This window comes from Rhagoletis pomonella, unplaced genomic scaffold (assembly GCF_013731165.1).
Source record: "Rhagoletis pomonella isolate Grant_MI unplaced genomic scaffold, Rhpom_1.0 Rhpom_scaffold_00006, whole genome shotgun sequence".
Lineage (NCBI taxonomy): Eukaryota > Metazoa > Arthropoda > Insecta > Diptera > Tephritidae > Rhagoletis > Rhagoletis pomonella.
The window spans coordinates 81,812,175-81,832,016 of record NW_023458560.1 but is presented as its reverse complement, the minus strand read 5'-3'; the positions used below and the strand labels follow the sequence as shown (position 1 = coordinate 81,832,016).

Genomic DNA, 19,842 nt, shown 5'->3' with positions numbered 1-19,842 from the left:
AATACTAATGCATGAAAATCCTAACCTCAAAAAAATCACCCGTTATATATGTACATATGTATGTACGTTTGCGGAGTGGTGACCAGATTAAAAACATATGTATGTATGTACATAGTAGATCGTCATATTATAATGTAAAAATACGAACTACCTCGAAAGATATTTTATAAGGCGAACGAAAAACTACAAATGTTATTTATTTGTTGCTCATAAAGTAAACCCAATATATAAATAAAATAAACAAAAAACGTATATTTTGTTGGACGAATAACAAGCGAATTCATTTCTAAGCAATTAAAATATCTCGGTTAAAGAAGGGTATTCGAGCAAGCCGAACGGCACGTGATACAGTAAGATATACACTTTGAAATGTTAAAGCTGGTTTTCACTATGTCAAATTCAGTGGCATTTGACGTCAAATAAGTGGAAACACATTGTCAAATGGGATTAAAAAGCGGTTTATCGATTAATTTTGATCAGGATAGGTCTTTAGTCGTGTTATTGCGCTGCTAGATCGGCTATTTGTCAGTTTTTGGCCCATAATATCATCGGTAAAGGTATAGATAAAGGAGATAAAGCTGTGTCAAAATATGTCGCCAAATTTTGGCGTCAAAATATGACATAGTGAAAACCAGTCTTTATGTACATCCTTTAGAGTAACAAAAATGTCGCTATGCTACGTATCTTCGTAAAGAGCCCACACCACATTTTTCGCATTTTAAGGTTAGATTATTTAAAACACCTGATGCGGCAGATTCAGATTTAGCTACCCAAAACCTATGTATTACAAATGGCTAGTTTAAAATTTATTGAGTAGTGTTATTGTAGAAAAGAAACAGTATTTCATTTTATTTTACCTTCAATATACTTCCATTTAAGGATCTTTTACAACTTTTCAAAATTTTATATATTAAAATTTTAGATATTAAAACAATACAGCTCTAGTATCTTCTCAAGGGCGAGAAATCATTTCTTACTGCCACCCTAATGTACGTCGTTCATACATACGTACATACATACATATATATATATGCGCGTACACAAATACAAACAGCCTCTATTTTTATTTGCGTTAACAAAATAATAATAACGCACGAACACACACGCACGCATACAGAGGAAGAATAACAATAACAACCAACAACAAGAAAAACAATACCAATAACAACAAAAACTGCGACAGAATGTAAATACGACCAGCACGAAATAAAACAATTTAAAACACTCTTACACATACTTGCATGCAATGAATAAGCAGCACAGCGAGCAAAAATAGAGTTGCCATGCCTAAAGTAATTAGTTAGGATTGCTAAATTATCTAAAAGCGATTGAAGCATAGACAGACGGCAGCGTTAATCCGGATTAACGGCGCAGTTGACCTGTGTAAAATTGTGCATTGACAGGCGGCAGTAATGCGAATTAACGAGACGCAAGACAGTCGCGGGTCTACGTAAAAAATAAATTTAAAAAAAGCATACAATTTTTGGCAATCGATCCAGCCGAGAATCGAACGTGGCATCTACAGACTTGTAGCACGCAACTCTCACCACTCGGCTACCGCGGACGCCAAGCTCGCTTGTTTTGTTTGCTTACTTGTACAAAATACAACAGTTACCAGTGTTTCGTTTTAAAAGAAACGCGGAGAGCCTGGTGGGGTATTTAAAGCCCGTCTCTCACGCAGATATGTCCTGTTCATACGAAATCGCGCTACGCACAAGAAAATAGGTGGCGTTGGTCAGCACATTAAACTGCATTTATTACAATTGTGTCTTTTGAAAATAAGGCGGGTCTCCCAGACTCCACCAGGCACGCAGAAGGTTAGCACGCCAATTCAATGATTCTTTCTTCAAATGCAAATAAATTAATTTGTCAAAAAATTTTCACTGTGAACCCAAAATGGGAAACTTTCACTGTGAAAACTTTTTTTCACAAAGTTTTGTGGCTGTGAAAAAGAAAAGTTGGATGTCTTTCCCAAAACCACATTCTTCTGAGAAAGAATATCATTGTCTTATGCCATTTTCGTTTATACCAAAAATGTTGCCTTCTCATCGCCCTCTTCTTAGTGTTTGTGCGTAGAGGGCAAAGAGAAGGTTGCATTTTTCGGTAGAAAAGAAATCGGCATTAAACTCTATATTTAATCTAAGTTGAGAGAATTATAATTCTGCTCTTTTTGGATCGATCTTCCTAAACAATTACATTTTGAGGTGGTAATACTGGCTACAATGTCTAGGAAATATGCTTCAATCGAGGAGAGTTATCGAATTAAAAATAAGAGGAAGACGTAGACGTAGAGATGGCAGAATAGCTCGGTAACGGGGAATCAAACGTGTGTACGTACAGTACCCCTGCAAAAATCGTTGGTCCATGTAGTCTATTTGTGGTATATCGGAATACTTACAAAAGTGTTCCTCTTTCATGCTGTAGCGGACCAGCTCGTGTCGCTGCGCCAGCTTATTGTTTGGTGTCCGATCCCTGCTCGTGTTTTAATGAAATGTGATTGAAGTTGAGCATTTGAAAGCGCATTTACATGTCTGGCTGTAGCTGAACGTGTAGGAATGCTCGCTGTTAGTTGTTAGCTCCCAGCATGTTCAGGTTCGAATGCCGTCAGAGGTAACATGTAATTTTTTATTTTTGTTTTTGGTTATTAATTTCGAAAACGCATCTGAGAAGTGAAGAACAAAAGCGTGTACAAACGAAAAAATATAACAACAATGCCATCGTTAATATGTTGGAGTAGTTTTTTGCTGCTCTGATGTTATGCAGAGATGAATGGTGTATATGGTCCTGCCCTAGGACATCGCAATGTTAATTAGAACATATTTTTTATATGAATTGTGGCTAATTTTGGGGTACTCCTTGGTCCTTAGGAAGTACTCTCTACACGCAGACACCCGGCAGAAAAAAATTATAAATTGATAAAAATAAGAAACTTGTAGTTAGCTTTTTTACGGGATTTCTATAAAATGTATAACTTGTAGTTAGCTATAAAAAGCTAACTTGAAACTAGTTGAAAAGTAATGCAAGAGTAATTCATATCCCTATTATCATTTTGAACAAATATGAAATGTAATAAAATAAAGTAAATAAATAAAAAGCAAACAATTAAAAAAAAAATGTGTTTTTCGTGTTGATATTTTATATACGAAAGTATGTACATATGTAATTAGTTAAAAGTTAGTTAATGCAGAGGTAGCCGCACTTGACTATTTCGCGACCATCGCCATAGAAATTCAGTTAGCTTTCCTCAAAGAAAATACATATACAGATAATAGTGACCTAATCCACTTCAAGTTAACTTATAGTTAGATACTTTTCCCCCAGGGTACTATATTTCCACACATCCATACTGTCGCCGCCACATACATACTTATGAGCTTACATATGTATGCACGTAAGTATGTGTGTCCATTTGTTATGTTTGTTGTTTCCACTCTTTGTTTTTCCCCAAAGGATGTGAGCCAAGGGGCCTTGAGAACGGAGAGGAAAAGCCATTGAGCCTGGTCCTTGTTGTTTTGCTGGTTGGTATTGACAAGAATTCGTTCTACGCTGTATTTGCGTGTTACTCGAAATGGAATATGGAATATTTAATCTTTTGTTTTGCCGTAGTTCTGTTTTCCATTTTTATTGTAGCTATTGTTTTTGTAGTTGGTCGCTAATATTATTTCTGCTGCTTCGTATTTTAGTGTAAACAGCGTCACACCAAGCCATGGCCATGGACAAGTGAACGGCAATGTTCGCAAATAATCGCTCACACACAAGCGTGAGTGGGGTGGATAGGGCTGGGCGCAAATATTCGTCAGAAAACGACGATCGGGCTGTTAACATAACATGTTGCTCTGAGAGCAGGTATTACTCAAAAATTGTACATAAATTGGTACTTACTAAGTCATCCAATCCCGGACCATTTTGTGAATCCCGGGAATTCGGGATCTTAAGTTGATAATCCCGAGATATTTCGGGATATTATTACCATTAATTAAAATATGCTAACAAACCAGTTTTGTAGTCTTGTTTTAGTGCGGATACTAGAAATAAAAATAAATTTGTGTGTTTTAAGCGAAGAAATGTTGATGTCTTTATTTTATATCAGTTTAAAAAGCTAATTACAAACAGTGATCGGACTTCTACCACATTGTGGTAGATCTACCACTTTCTTGAGCATCTACCACATCTAGCACTCAAGGTCTGAAATCTACCACATATTCGCGTTTTCGAGTAGTTTTATTTTTGGTCGATACAATTTTCTTAATTTTAAGAGCAAAAATTGTCCAGCACTAAACTCTATATGGTAACAAGAGTCTGCCAAGGTTTATATATATGTATATATAGATCTTGAGACTCTGCATTTTCGGCGGCGATGAAATTTCTCAAGTAAAAGTAAACAAAGCCGATTGGGAGGATAAAATAAACTGAATAAGAGTAAATGTTCTCAATAATAATTTTTTTGACAGGAAACGTGGTGTTATTGTGTTAAATTGTAAAATATATGATTTATAAAAAGAATTAATAGTGAAAATGTTAAAAAACGGCGATTTTTGTGAAAGTATTAGCAAATTTAAGTGCATCAAAAGTTTCTGAGGCGTTGTTTACTTGTACTTGAGAATTGTCGAAATCGGTAGCGGTTTTTGGAACATGCCACATTTGGTCGCTACATCGTGATGTGATAAAAATAAAAGCTGGCAGCACTCCGCAAGGTTGCAGAAATCTCTTGAAATACATATGTTCGAAAAATATATTGATATGGAAAAAACTGCTTTACACTGTCAAGGAAGAAAAATTGCCAAAACTCAATGCAATTTTTAGCAACTTCAAAATTACATTTTTTAGAGTCTAATTAAAAAGTTTGCAATTTAGGTAAAACCCTGCAGAATTTTTTTAATTTTTGTACAAAGTTTGATCTAAAACCTGAGATCTACCATTTTTTCCCCGATTCTACCACACAGAATTTTTTTGGAGTCCGATCACTGATTACAAACTGAATAAACTAAAAACTATGGAATTGAAATTCATTCATATTACAGTCGCAGTCATTTTTACAAAAAGTAAAAAATAAGAGATCATCTTTACACTTACATATAGTATTTATACATATATGTGTAGTAATATCCCTGCAGTGAATCGCGCTAGTTCAGAACTAGCGCAGAACTAGTTCTTTAAGAAGCAGTACTGGGTCTCGATCTATCCCAACGCAATGCTTTCAACTGCCTCTTTTTACATGGTGATGTCCTACGAAGTGGAAATTGCCACCTCTGCAGAACTTTCGAACTAGTTCTGAACCGGATCCATTTTCGACAGTTCTGGGACAATAAGTTTTTTATGAGAAAAAATTTCTGTGTTCGTATGGAAAAGTAGCTTATGTCGAAAGGCTGGCTTTAGTATAAATCGGCATTCGCAGCATACGATTGCGAATGTCTCACTGGCGCTGAGCTGTTGAAGAACTTTCAGCAAATAAACGTGCAAAAAATTATTCCGCTACTAGCAATTCAATATTCTTATTAAGTATCATCAACATCCTTGTCGTTTAAAGGATAAAGGGAATGCCGCATTATACTAAAGCTGGCTTCTTGACATAAGCTACTATTCCATACGAACACAGATTTTAAAACAAGTTTATTGGATATTTTTTCTATTCTGAACGTTTCCATTTTGGACAGATCTGCGACAATAAAGGCGCTGGCCCAATGCATTCTTGCTTTGCACGCCTTGCTTACTTTAATTTGCTTTGATTTACATACTTCAAAAACTCGTCTGGCCAAATGGCGGCTTGGAACGCTGTCAAAGCAACCAGCTGTGGAGTTAAAAAGTCAAGGTCTGTTTTCTTACACTAAGAATAATTTTGCCATAAAATTCCAGAAAATTAAAAAAAAAAGAAATACAAAACAATTTTTTCAGATTTATTTTTAAATTAATGTGAATTAATTTTTGCATTTCAAAGGAATGATAATAATTATACATACGTATAAACCTATATGTACATTTATTAGAAACAAAAATCTCAAAAAAATCGATTTTTCAAGAAACGACTTACCAGTAGTTTGACATCATAAATATCGCTAGCTTTGTGTGAAAAGTTGATAAGTCTACATTTTATGAAGCCTCAAATTTTGACATAGAAGGTAAGAGAAATTAAGGACTAAGGTACTTGTTTTATTTCTTCTCGTTTATATTCAATGAAAGATAAATTTTATAAGTCCAAAAGAGGCCCTGAATTTGCAATAAGGCCAAAATAATACGAAATTTTTTAACAGAGATCAGAGATCGAATCCTTCTGATTTGTATGGAGTTTTGCTTTGCTTTAAACACGCAAAATTTTATATTCAAGGTTCCTGTACAATTTGTAAAATTGGACTTAGCAACTTTTCACTTTAAGCCAGCGACATGTTAATTATAAATATGGAAACATAGATTACTTTTTATTAAAATTTGAATTACTAATAGTATACATATATTTTTTTAAATTAAAATAAAACATTTGCCTATTTGAAACTTTGAGGCGCTTAAAGCAAGTGAAGCAAAGCTGCCATTTGGCCACCCTTCATACGTTTTAGTATATTCCAAATAACTTTTGACAGTTTTCAAAGCTAAGCAAGCAAAGCAAGCCTGCATTGGGCCAGCGCCTTAAGTTTTCCATGACAAAAATTCGATTTTTGATATTTTTTATTTTTTTCTGTTCTTTTACAGATTGCAGCATTTTATTTATTATTGTTATTCTTTTATTTTAATTATATTAAATTTGATCATTTCCTCTTAAATTTTTAAGCGGAACTCAACAATTTAAATTTATTAAATCTGAAAATCACAACACTGCCTCCACTCACCGTGATTTGAACTCGCGACCAACGATGTTATAGTCGGAGGTCTTCCCGTTGAGCTATTTTAGTATTGTACGAGAAGTGAGAATTTGTGCATTTACTTCTCAACAGAGCGCAACTAGCACACCGAAAGTTTCAACTGTCCCTCTCTGCAGCCGTTTTGCACTAGTTCTGAAATGTATAGGGTGGAACTAGCCCGAGGGCTTGATCCCAGGACTTCGGGACTCAAAAAAGGGCCCGGGATTCGGGATCCCAAATCTCGGTACTAGATGCCTGTACTTACAGATAGTAAATGCACATATGTACGTACATATATGAAGTGGGGAAACGTATGTATGTACATGTGTAGATATGAATGCTTATGTGCTCTTTACTAGTGGCCCACAACGCTCTCCTTGACTCACCTGCTTCTCGGTTTATCTACGTCACCACAGTGACAGCGGGCTAATAGCGCAACAGCGGCGCTTGGCACCGTGTCGCATACTTTCGACGCCGCTGGCGCTTGACGTCGATACTTGGGTACCGTCAACTGCGCGATGGGTCGTTTGAGCAGTCGTCAACAGCAGTTCGTCACCAAATTTACAGAAGTATTTAGAGTTTTACTAAACCAGTGGACGATTCCGTTCGTCGAGGTAGTGCGCGCTAACGCTAGCGCAGTCGACGGTGAAATCCAACAGAAGTGTAAATAAAGTGTAGAAGACAAAACGCGCGTATTTCGAACTGATATTTGTAAAACAAAAATGAACTAAGCACGAAAAAAGATCGGCAAGTTTGTAGTTTTGTTTACCTTTTCGCAATGCTAGGTGGGGTAGTGTGCTTTGAAAGAAGAAAGCGCGAACAACAATAAGTTAAACCTAGAACACACACCCGGGTACAAATGTATCCACTTTCAACTTTGAAGTGTTGTAACTTTTGAACCGCTATACCTCTATACCGCTAACTAGGAAGATTGAGTTCAAATTCAAAATTTGAACCAGATCGGACCATTGGTTCAGGAGCTACAGCCTTCCAAACACATTATATACGTAAACACACACCCGGGATACGTTTGTACCCCAATAGTAAAAATCCTCATAATAATAAAAAAAAAACATTTTTTATATTATTTTTTTATTTGAAAAATTAAAAATATTCATTTCACACATTATATTATTGACTTTTATTATAAAAATTATAAAAATGCATCTTATATCTAAGGAAAATCATGGCAAATAGAGCAATTTGTTGATGTGACCGAATGTTCAAGACACATTGGCTTCTTACATTTCTGGTTTTTCTACGGCGTTTTTCCTCTTGTGCGTAACATAAATAGCAAGATCCGGACACAGGTTTTGGCGTGCGCGCTGCGGCAGATGTTGATGCTGCTGTTGACACCATTGATTCCACCGGTCGGTTGAAATATGCTTCAATAGCAATTTTAGTCGAAAAATTTCGCGTCACTTGACGATTTATGGCTCTGGCTTCAATAATGGGCATACACAATGCTTCAGCCAAGCTGCGCAGGATCTGCTTACGCTTGTTGTTTGTTCTCCAAGGCAACATAGGGTTATTCAAATCGTAGACAATGTAGGCTGCAAGAGCTGTAATGTCCAACATGTTGAAGAACATCGCTAGTGGCCATCGTTTTGTTTGTCTTTGTGTTAGATATTCCGCAAACATTTGGTCCATTCGATCAACACCACCTTTGGTACGATTATAATATTCAATTATTTCAGGTTTCCCACTGTCAGCTATTTCAGCATCATTATGCATGGTCGAAAGCAAAATTACTGCTTTATTTTTTTTGGGAACATAAGAGCACATTGTCACATTATTTTTGAAGCCAAATGTCGTTGAACCAATTGTCCTGTTTTTGTTCTGCTTCATTTCTTGAGGAATATATGATTTGTTTTTGCGCAAAGTTCCAACGATCGTGAGTTTCCAGGTGAGAAGCAGTTCTGCAACTGGCAAGGTCGTAAACAAATTGTCCATTGTAATGTTTCGGCCACTTCCTTGGTATTTGGCAGACAAATCCTTCACCACTCGTTCGCCTTGGTTCGTTTCCCTACCAGTTTCTGCTTGGCCAGTATATATTTGTCCATGCAGTGGATATGCATTTGTGGCATCGGAAATCCACCAAACCTTGATACCATATTTAGCAGGTTTTGACGGTATGTACTGCGTAAACCGTGTGCGTCCACGGTAAGGAAATAATTGTTCATCAATCGTCAAGCATGAGCTGGGCTTGTAATGTGCAGCAAGATTATTGTTCATCATCGTCCACAACTCACTGATCGGTGCTGCTTTATCAGTTAGTAAGCGTGTTGCACGAGTGTTTTTATCGTCAAATCTTAGGAACTGCAATATCGAACAGAAACGGTTGACTCCCATTGTGGCGCGATATAAAGGATAGTTTTTGACGCTCCATAAATCTCGAACATGTTCTCCATTGCTATGGTTCGCACCAGTCATAATAAGTACGTCCATAAACCTAGCTGACCCAAGTCGCCAAAAATCAATAAAAATTAGCTAGGAATTAGGTGTCTTTTAGGTGTTAATTAGGGCCTCCAAAATTAATTTAGGTGTTCCTTTGGTTTCCGAGAAATTCGCAAAAATGTGTGGGTCAGCTAGGTTTACGTAAACCTAGCTGACCCATCGTTAAATTTAGGTTTTAAATTTTCCAGATATATGCTGGAATTAGGTGTCTTTTAGGTGTTCTTCAACGCCACTAAAACTAATTTAGTAGCTCCATTGGTTTCCGAGAAATTCGCAAAAATGTGTTTTTCAGCTAGCTTAACAGCGCAATCTTAACAATCTTAAATTTTTTTTTTTAATTTTCGAAATACTTATATGCAGGAAATAGGTGTCTTTTAGGTGTTCCTCAACGCCACTAAAACCAATTTAGTAGCTCCATTGGTTTCCTAGAAATTCGCAAAAATGTGTTTTTCAGCTAGCTCATCGCTGTTAAGCTAGCTGAACAATCTTAAATTTACGTAAACCTAGCTGACCCATCGTTAAATTTAGGTTTTAAAATTTCCAAATATATGCTAGAATTAGGTGTATTTTAGGTGTTCTTCAACGCCACTAAAACCAATTTAGTAGCTCCATTGGTTTCCTAGAAATTCGCAAAAATGTGTTTTTCAGCTAGCTCATCGCTGTTAAGCTAGCTGAAAAACACATTTTTGCGAATTTCTCGGAAACCAATGGAGCTACTAAATTAGTTTCGGTGGCGTTGAAGAACACCTAAAAGACACCTAATTCCTGCATATATGTATCTCGAAAATTTAAAAAAAAAAAATTTAAGATTTTGAATGGGCTATATATAAAACTGCATATTCGAAAATTTTCTAAAAATTCTAGATAAAAAATGGGAAAATGGGAAAAAGATGAAATTTTTTTGAAATTTGATTAATTTTTTTAGCTTTGTTTAATATTTGAACCTTTTACTTTTGTGGGTTCTTTTATAGCTGGAACTATATTTTAAGTGAAATTTGTTAAAAATAAATAAAGAAACATGAATTGCAAACAATATCATTTTGAATTAAGGTGCTATTATTTTAACCGCAGCTGTCCATACACATCGGAATTGGAGTGAGCTGCTCAGAAACACGTGTATAATGATTAGGGCTTGGAATCTCATGCAAATGCATGTTTTTATTGGGGGGGGGGCATCTTCCAATGGAAACGGTTAAAGTTATCTTTACGAATCATGAAATTTCCTTTAAAATGGCATTCAATCGTTATACATTTTTGCACTCTCGATAGTTTCACATAGTAGGAACGATATAACGCACTCATTTTAATTTTTTAGATAGGTGCCAATTCTATCCAGAAATATGTATGTATGGGTTAAATAAAACTTTATTTTAACACCTCCTGTTTAAAACTTATTTTTTACTTTACCTTCCATTTGACACCCGTATTGTGGCAAATAAGCTTGTATTTTGTAGAAAGGTGGCAACCCCGTACAAAAATGCTTTCAAATCTCTTTAAACGCTTTTAGTTTTGATGAAAAATTTAATTATTTCATTGAGCCTTTAAATAATTTTAAATTGTAAAATACCAAAACTGTTTGGCCACATATTCACAGAAATAATCGTGTAGAATGAAAAAATATATATAAACACATCCGTTGAGCTGTTCGTGCGTGATGTGTTTACCCCACGTCTCCATTTTCTACTAAATGTGTCTTAACATCTGTCAAATTTCTGTTTTAACTTTGTCCCGCTGTGGGCTACTTGCTGTCTTAACATATCATCAACAAAATGGCATCAAGCCATTCAGTTCGATCTGTACCCAATGTAGATGGCGCGGTAAAATGAAAACTGAGTTGTCAAACTACCAAATGACAGCTGATGTTAAGACAGCGATGGTAAGAAGTTCGGCAAGACAGATATGGTTTAACAGTGGAAATTTGCGGTCTCCACCTGACATTTCTGTCTTAACACAGCTTTTTTAACAGAATCTGTAGAAGGTGGAGACGGGAAGTTATGAAAACATAGCACAACTAATTGTTGTATATAACTGATAGGATTATCGGTTTTAAAAACATACTTAGTAAAATTTTTAAATTAAATAAGCATCATAGTGTTATTAGGTTTGTTCCACACAAACCCGCGGGTACCCGCGTGTGACCAAAACAGCCCAGGAAGCGTTCCTCATGCTAGAAAAATGGATCGTAAATGTGTGGAACAAAGCTAAACAGTCTTATTCGATCAAAAAATATTTATGTTTAACCATTTTCAGGTCTATTCTGCACGTTACCCAAGATTTTGTAACTGGAAAATTTTATTACCAAAAAATGTTACCAGTTCTTGTCACCGCGATTCTAGGTACGTAGGTAATGCAGTTAAAATATTCAGCAACAACAAAATTTACGGGATACAAGAGTACACAGAATGCGAAAAGGGTTTAAAAATTTACAGGAACTTTATTTAGCGGTTACAAACTTTTTATTACCGGCACAGAATAGCACTTCTGTTTATAGCACTTTTACGAAAAAATGTATGTTCCCCATTTAAAATACATGCATGACAAACTTCAAATCCCCTGCGGCACGGGTAAATATTAATCGATTTCAAAATAAAAAAACTACATGTCTCCTTATTTTTGATTTTGTTCAATTCTGGGGGGGTGGCAGCAGGGAAAATCAAAAGAGTTGATTTTCCTAAGTATATTTGGACCACCCTAATGTACATACTACATATACATACATCCATACATATGTTTTCTCCACTTCCTGCCAAAATTTACCACCGGTCTGCTTTATCGACTTTTTGTCGGTTGCCTGTTATAAGCATGCAATGAGCAAAGTTTTCAGGCCTTCTGATTCAGCTTCCCTTAGAAAGAATAAATTTATATGCAATAATAATAGTGGTACATATTCACCAGATATTCTGATCAATTTAAGCGCTCTATTACATGAACTCCCCATACTCTATTCCCGTTTACACAAGCGACAGATTTGCATATATACAAGAACCAATTCGACAAATTTTTTGGGGGACCGATGAGGGTTAACTCAATCAGCTGCCCACAAGGGTATATATGTAGGTAGTGGGCGAGTCCGTGCGTGCCCAGTTTGGAAGAAATTGGTGCAGCGGTTACCAAGATAAACACATGTAACCAAAAGTGGGCGTGGCTACGCCCGTTTTCCAAAAATTTATAATATTCTTATTTTTCGTCCGAAAATTATTGTAAATATCAATTTTGAGTGAATAATCTTCAGTGGTTACTAAAATATCGCAGTTTTCGTATTTCTGGAAGTTACCGTTATTTGGGAAGTGGGCGTGGTTACAGTCCGATTTCGCCCATTTTCAATACCAACCTACCTTGGATTAATAGAAACCTACATACCAAATTTTGTTGAGATATCTCAATTTTTGCTCGAGTTATCGTGTACACTGACGGACGGACAGTCGGACAGATGGACGGACGGACAGACAGACATAATCAGGCTTAATCGATTTCTCTATTCATTCTGTGCATTTATGTATACATTTGTCTATATCTATCTCGATTCGTTTTGGCTGTTACAAACAACCGTTATGTGAACAAAATTAATATACCCTTGTGCACAAGTGCGCTCGGGTATAAAAAAATGTATATACATATTTATATTCTACCACATCTGATTTTAGTGGGGATTTTATTCACGAATTTAATAAAAAGTATTGGCAACCAAGTGATTGAGATATATATATTTTAGAAAACGCTTATAAAAATTCTTGAAACCGAAGGAAAAAACCAGCTGACGCCAGAACCAGGGTTGCCAGATTTTCCCTATAACTTCTCCCTAAAAAACCCTAAATATATTATATGTAATTTGTAGGTGTCCAAGGATGCTAAATACTAGAAACTCGGGTATGTTGGGCGTTAATCAATTAATTTTTAAATCAACTTGTTAATTGATTAAAAAATTCATTGCAATTAAAGTTTTAATTGCACGTTGCAATTCAATTATTTACTTTTTAAATTGTTTCGTAGAATTCTTTTTTAATCGTTCCATGAAACAATTAAAAATGACAATTAAACGATAGCAATGATTAAAAGATTACAAAATTCTACGTACGTAAAAAGAGAAACCTTTATTAGTTTATTATAAGAAATTATAACCTGTTGATTTATCTTAGAACAAAAAATGGCCTTAATCATGGGAGAAATACCCTTAACTGGCAACACTGCCTACAACTTTTAAATATTTATTAGATCTAATGTCTGCTTTACTATCAGTCCAAATGAGAATAGCTTTGAACATATTTCTTTAAATTGTCTTTTAAATGAAAGCCATGCCTTATTTTAATAGTTTTGTTAGACATAGGTACAAAAAGTATTTTCTAAATCAAAATAAAGTGCAGTTAGCTAGTAGGAATTATATTTTTTTGCTTTTCAGAGTAATTAATTCAAAAATATATGTATGTATGCACATACATTCATAGTTAACTAAATTAAATAACAAAAAACTGCTTACTGATAACAGCTTAGTATGTTTATATACATATGTATGTATGTATGTATGTTGTTAGCACGAGGAATAAGAAATACGACTCTACTGAGAGAATAAAAAAAAACAAAATTAATAGCACAATAAATAGGGCCAATGCTCCAAGAATTTTAAGAACCCATTTGCGTCATTCGAATGAATTGGCTTTAAAGAAGCCAAAAATATTCAGATTTTGAAATTCAAATTCGCCATCAGGCAGCCAACAACCAGTTTCTTTCAAGAATAAAGAGCAATCTGTTGAAGCATTTAATTTATATTCGCACTATGACATGATATCGATGTGTATATATATATATATATATATATATAAATTGTGAATGGCTGTTTGTTTATTACCTTATAACTTTTGAACCACTGCACGGAATCGCACGAAATTTTGCACACTTATTTGTTTTTACCCCGGGAAGGTTATAATAGGTATGGTTTTGTTTGCAAATATGGTGTCAATTTTGCTAAGGGGCGTGGCACCGCCCATAGGGCTGCAAATTTTTAATCAGCTATAACTTCGGAACCATAAGTCACACGAACTTCAAATTTGGTGTGCAGACAAATCTATGGTATGGGGCTGATAGTAAGGTTTATAATATAGGCGTGGAAGTTTTTATCAGCCATAACTTCGGAACCATAAGTCACATGACTCCTTTAATTCCTTTTGATATCCTTTTCGAATTTAAAAGACCTCAGTTTCCAGTTCGCTTAACTTTTGGAATGACAATAAACAAGAATGCTTTAAAGTAAAACTCGAAACTTTACCGAAAATAAAATGTATGATAATTGTATTGGAAAATGCATTTTTGTTAATAGATAGTTTGAAGTATTAAAGAAATGCTGTGAAATCATATTAGAGTTATTATTCGTAAGAAATTAGATAGTATTTCTTTTACTATATAGTTTATTGGAGATATTTTAACTTAGATAAAAAACCTGCAGTGCCAAAAAATTATTATTGCATTTCATTCCATAACACCCAAGCTTTGTATATAGCTCCCCTACCATATGCTGCTATCACGGCTATAGTAAAATTAGAGCAGAAAGAGAATTTGATAATTAGAAAATTTTTCTCACTATCGGTTCCATTCAACGATATTTCTTCCAACCATTTTAGAACTTGTTCTTCATAGGAACCCCTCTCGAAAAGTAAAAAAAAAAAAATAAGTTCCAAACAGAAAATAGCCAACAAACATGTTAAAAACTGAAATAAGTACAGCAAACAAAATTACCTTTACTACTAACGTTCGCCTGTCAGGGGCGTCAAGAGGGCGTTGAACTCAGCCGCGCAAGGCCACTGTACAATGTGCGTTTGCTAACAGCCTCGGGTTAAAGTCTCACACTGTCAGGGTTAGGCTTTCGGTTAGGGATGCAAATTTTCAGAGCCAACATCGATACATCGATATTTCGATGTATCGTAAACACTAACATCGATGCCGAAAAAAATCGCCCTAAAACTATCGATACATCGATATTTTCCGATGTTTCTCTTTTTTAATAAGTATGTTACAGGTACTTCATGATTTGCAGGTTTTTACAGGAAGCTGTTAACGTACGCCACCTTCCATAAGGTTTATTAATGGCGAAAACCGCTTTACTTGTAAAACCTGCAAATCCTGAAATACCTGGAACTGACTTAATGCTTGTTAAAATTTCAAGAAACACCTAGTGTCCATCTAAACTGCTACATTGTTAACATTTCAATGGCTGGTTTTTTGAATTTAAATAGATTTCCTTCCAATGTCATAATAGATTTGCTGTTTACGCGCAGATAATACTTACACTCACCTTAAGTCGTATTGAAATACTGTAACTACGTCATGGAAATCGCCTATGTTCAACGTTGCCAATTGCTTTTATTAAGTACATGGCTGCCATCACCCGTAATACGCTTACCCAAAGGGCTCTGTCCCACGGTCAGTAATTATCACGATATTTGGATCGCGATCCATATTGATGGATTGATGGATTGATGGATCGCGCACGAATGCTACATGTTCAATATTTGTCGCGTCAGTATTTGCATATTTTTTTTGCTGAACGCTTATTATGACGCAAGAAAATATTTTTATTTTGTACGTATAATTTACAGATAATGCATTCCACAATTATTTTAAGATTTGTTCAATTTGTTTTGAAAGATCTGAAGCCCCCAGAGTGAAGGCAGAGCCGATGTTTACATTATGAGAGTAATAGATGTACTGAAAAAATGTATGGATCGCGTTTTGAAAGTGCTACACGTTCAATATTTATTGACGGTATTGCGATCCGCGATCCAGACTTCAAAATTTTGAGAAATTTTGCGATATGGATCACGATCCATCAATACTGCATACTACACCGTCAATAAATATCGCGTTACTTGGATCACGTCAATAAATACTGACCGTGTGACAGAGCCCAAAGAATATAACATAAAGATGTGAACGCAATGGCAATTTTGAACCGAAACTAAAGTCGATGTTTAAAACATCGTTAAAATTGACATCGATATATCGCCAATTTTACGATGTTGAGTAATTTTCAAATATCGATGGTAAACATCGGTTTTTTAGCAGATGTTATCGATATTTCAGAAACATCGATGCGTCGTTTGCATCCCTACTTTCGGTGCTTCCTCCTAGTGGAATAAACATTACTGCGCAAAGTTAACTGTTCAAATTGACGAATAGTTTTATATCAACTTTTGTGAAGATCTGTTTATGTGTTTTTGTACAACATATCTCTGTTGGTAACAATAATTTTAAGCTATAATAAACAATTTTTAGTAAGTAAGTTATTGGTTTTAAATTTTTTATTTATTTTTTCTTGACTATGTATTCTTATGAAGCGTTTACTATCGTTTATATATAGCTTTCCATATTGTGACAAAACAAAGGGATTTCTAAATGTTAAAACCGAAAATATGCCAATTTCGTAATATTTCGCAAGCTTTAGAATTGGGAAAAAATAAATAAACAGAGCAAAATTTTAGTATTTAGTAAGCTACTGGCATTTGTTTCTGCCTATATTTCAGATTATTACAAGTGAAATTCGAAAGGGTTAAATAAAATCTTGGTTTGATAGGCAATGCATTTTTTTATTATTGATTTTATTTTTATTGTTTTTGTTTTTACACATATATGTACATACATACTTACAATTTCATTGCCCTTTTCGAAGATTCACTAAAAAAAGAGGGCTTTGAAAGGGTAACATTTAACGCCACAAGACCAACATACTTAAGTTAATAGAAAAGTGAAATAAAGCTTTTCTGGCCTACCCAAAACTAGTTTAGCCGTGAGATCGGGTTTGGCTGGTAACATATACATACATAACTCTACTCCTACGCATGGCGAGTAATATTTTGTATACAAATCTAGTTCAAGCCGATTTAAAGTTATAAGATTGCCTACATAGTTCAAATTTTAGTTTTTATTTATAGGATTTGTTATTTGTGAATACAAGAGTTACATTAAATAAATATTTTTGTTTGTTTTTGTTTTTCTTTATACGCAGATGGGTATAAGCCTACCGATGCTGATCGCCAACACCGCGTCATTAGACACGTGGAATACGGTCGGACAGTTTTCGCCACCAATAAGCTCTGATCGAAATCAATTACGTGTTCCCTTACCTATGTCCTTCCCGAGTTCACAAAGTGAACTGAACGCTTCAAGCAGCGCAACACGCAGCCTTTTCGGCGGCAGCAGTAACAGCGACATGACTGCCAGTCCACAGAAACCAATGGATACGTCCGATATTGAGGAGAGAGAAGAGATGTTGACAAAACGAGAGCGCGCTACACCATCGAGCGTGCACAATGTCAGTGCCGGAGGTGACAGTGGAGCGGTTGGTGGTAGTTCCGCTGGTGGTGGTGCAGCGTCAGGCAGCAACAACTCTGGCAGTGGACTTGCGAGAAACAGAAGTAGCGTCGGTGGAGGTGGAGGTGCTGTCGAGCCAATCGAAGGAGGTTCTAGTCCCATACCAAACACAAATACAATGGAAATGCACGAAAAGCGTCGACGAACTACTCACGATCAAGAAGAATTAGACATTAAACGAGAATTGGTGGACTACTTTCACGCGCCTCATCCTCCCGCCCCACCCGATTCGCACCGATCGTACAGTTCCACCGACGATAATCGCTTAGGCGGTGTAGATCCGGATGATTTTGCTCAAGACTTACGCGTTAGCGCCGCTGCTGCTAAAGGCTTAGACTTTAGTCAGTTTGTATTGCCGCGCAACCTACGACGCTCCTCTGAATCTATTGATGAGAAGTTCGCTCCGCTAAATATGCGTAAACTGAATTCCGCTTCGACGAGTGCCGCGAGTGCGGGTCAAATGCTTATGAATTCATTATTATCCAATGAGAGTTTGTCCGAAGAGACCGGCACTACCGCGAGTGCGCGCATAAAAAGCGGATCCCAAGAGGCATCCACATCTGCCGCAGCTGCAGCGGCTGCCCTCTACGCTGAAAGTCTCAACAAGGACGACTGCGACTTTATCGGATCAAATGTCACGCTGAAGCTGAGATCGATGGATCGCACCCAACGAATCATAGCCGAGAAATTGATAAGTGAAGTACTTTTCTATGGACAGTTTAACGAGCTGGAACGCAGCGCACATATCCAACCCAAGTGACAACCGCTATTAAAGCTTCGCAAAGGTTTCTAAACCTAACGGCAGCAAACACATCTACATATGTATGTGTGTATGTACATATATTAGGGCGGGCCAATTTATATGGATAGATTTTGTTTTCGACATCGTTCCTAGCAAATGCGGATTGCTTATAAAATTCTAACAAAAAAAATTCCTCCAGATCATAACTCTAAGGTCAGTTTCGAGCCTGCGCAATTTTAAAAGAAGATATTTTTAATTGATTTGCTGGTTTTTTGATACAAAGAATTAATTTTTGATATCTAGTTCGTATTTAAAGAACCGCAAGATGGCGCTACAAATCAATATCCCAGTCAAGTTATTAGCTCAACAAATAGGGGTAAGCTTACAATAATTCGCATAAAGCTGAAAATTGGTACGAATGTTGCGAACACTATTATGAATGAAATGTCAAAAGTGTCCATCGATCCCATGGCTGCAGAAAAGGTATTCAAGGTCAAAGGTCACATAAATTTATTTACGGTAAGGTTTATCATAAAAATTGGTGAGCCGGAAGTGTAGATCATCATATAATTATCTATAAAGACTGTTATAACATTTTTCTTCCTAATGATTACGATTTCTGAAATATAGCGATTCAAAATTGTAGAAGATGGTGTGTACTCCATAATATGCAAATCATAAATTTGTATAGAAACTTTTTGTATGTATCTCTACTTAAGTGCTCATAACTTATACGTTTATTACTCAATTTAGATGAGTAGGGCCGTATTGTATTAATGAAGAATCATGCTTTTACGTGCAAGAATCCAAAAGTCGATATTTTTACCGAAAGTTACTTTTTTGATTATTATTATTTTTTAATTATGTAAAATTGTCGATTGTCAATGATTAGCTCCTAAATCCGCCAGCTATATAAAAGAAAATATACAATTAAATGAGTGCACTCCTTCACATCTCTAAAAACCGAAATTTGGCTATATCTCAAAAACTATTGCAGATTCAGCAGAAAATTTTACATGACAAGTAACCCCCATTTTTCTCCATGAGTACCAATGCGATTCATTTCATATACCTCCATACAGCTTCATGAACTTTTCCAGAGATATGCATTTTGAAAAACTCGGTTTGTAGGGTGGTGCCACGCCCCCTTTATATATCTAAATATTTTTCTGCCTATAACCATCCTTGGAAAATCTGCAGTAGGTGTCCAAAATTTAAAAAAAAAATCGGTAGAGCCGTTCTCGATCTTTGTGAACAGAAAAAACGGCTTTCAAAATATACATATATGTTTATATTAGTATATATTTGCTTTGTATCGCCATCTCGCGGTTCTTTAAATAAAAAATAGATATCGGAAATTAATTTTTTGTATCAAACAATTCCCAAGCACCAGTTTTTATAAAAAAACTTGTAACACTTTAGTAAATACTAATCTGCATATTAACTTAGTATTAG

The 19,842-nt window shown here is 35.6% G+C and overlaps 1 protein-coding gene across 6 annotated transcripts in view; it reads left to right on the top strand.

The window, feature by feature from the left end:
• The window catches only part of LOC118741470, a 48,228-nt gene extending 28,674 nt beyond the window's left edge, over positions 1–19,554 (top strand). For all 6 annotated transcript variants that reach the window (XM_036473456.1, XM_036473455.1, XM_036473457.1 and 3 more), the window contains exon 3: positions 17,281–19,554. In XM_036473456.1, coding sequence (XP_036329349.1) covers positions 17,281–18,405 — 1,125 coding nt within the window. In that variant the 3' untranslated portion in view covers positions 18,406–19,554. The remainder of the gene's footprint in view (positions 1–17,280) is intronic.
• Positions 19,555–19,842: the final 288 nt, after the last annotated feature.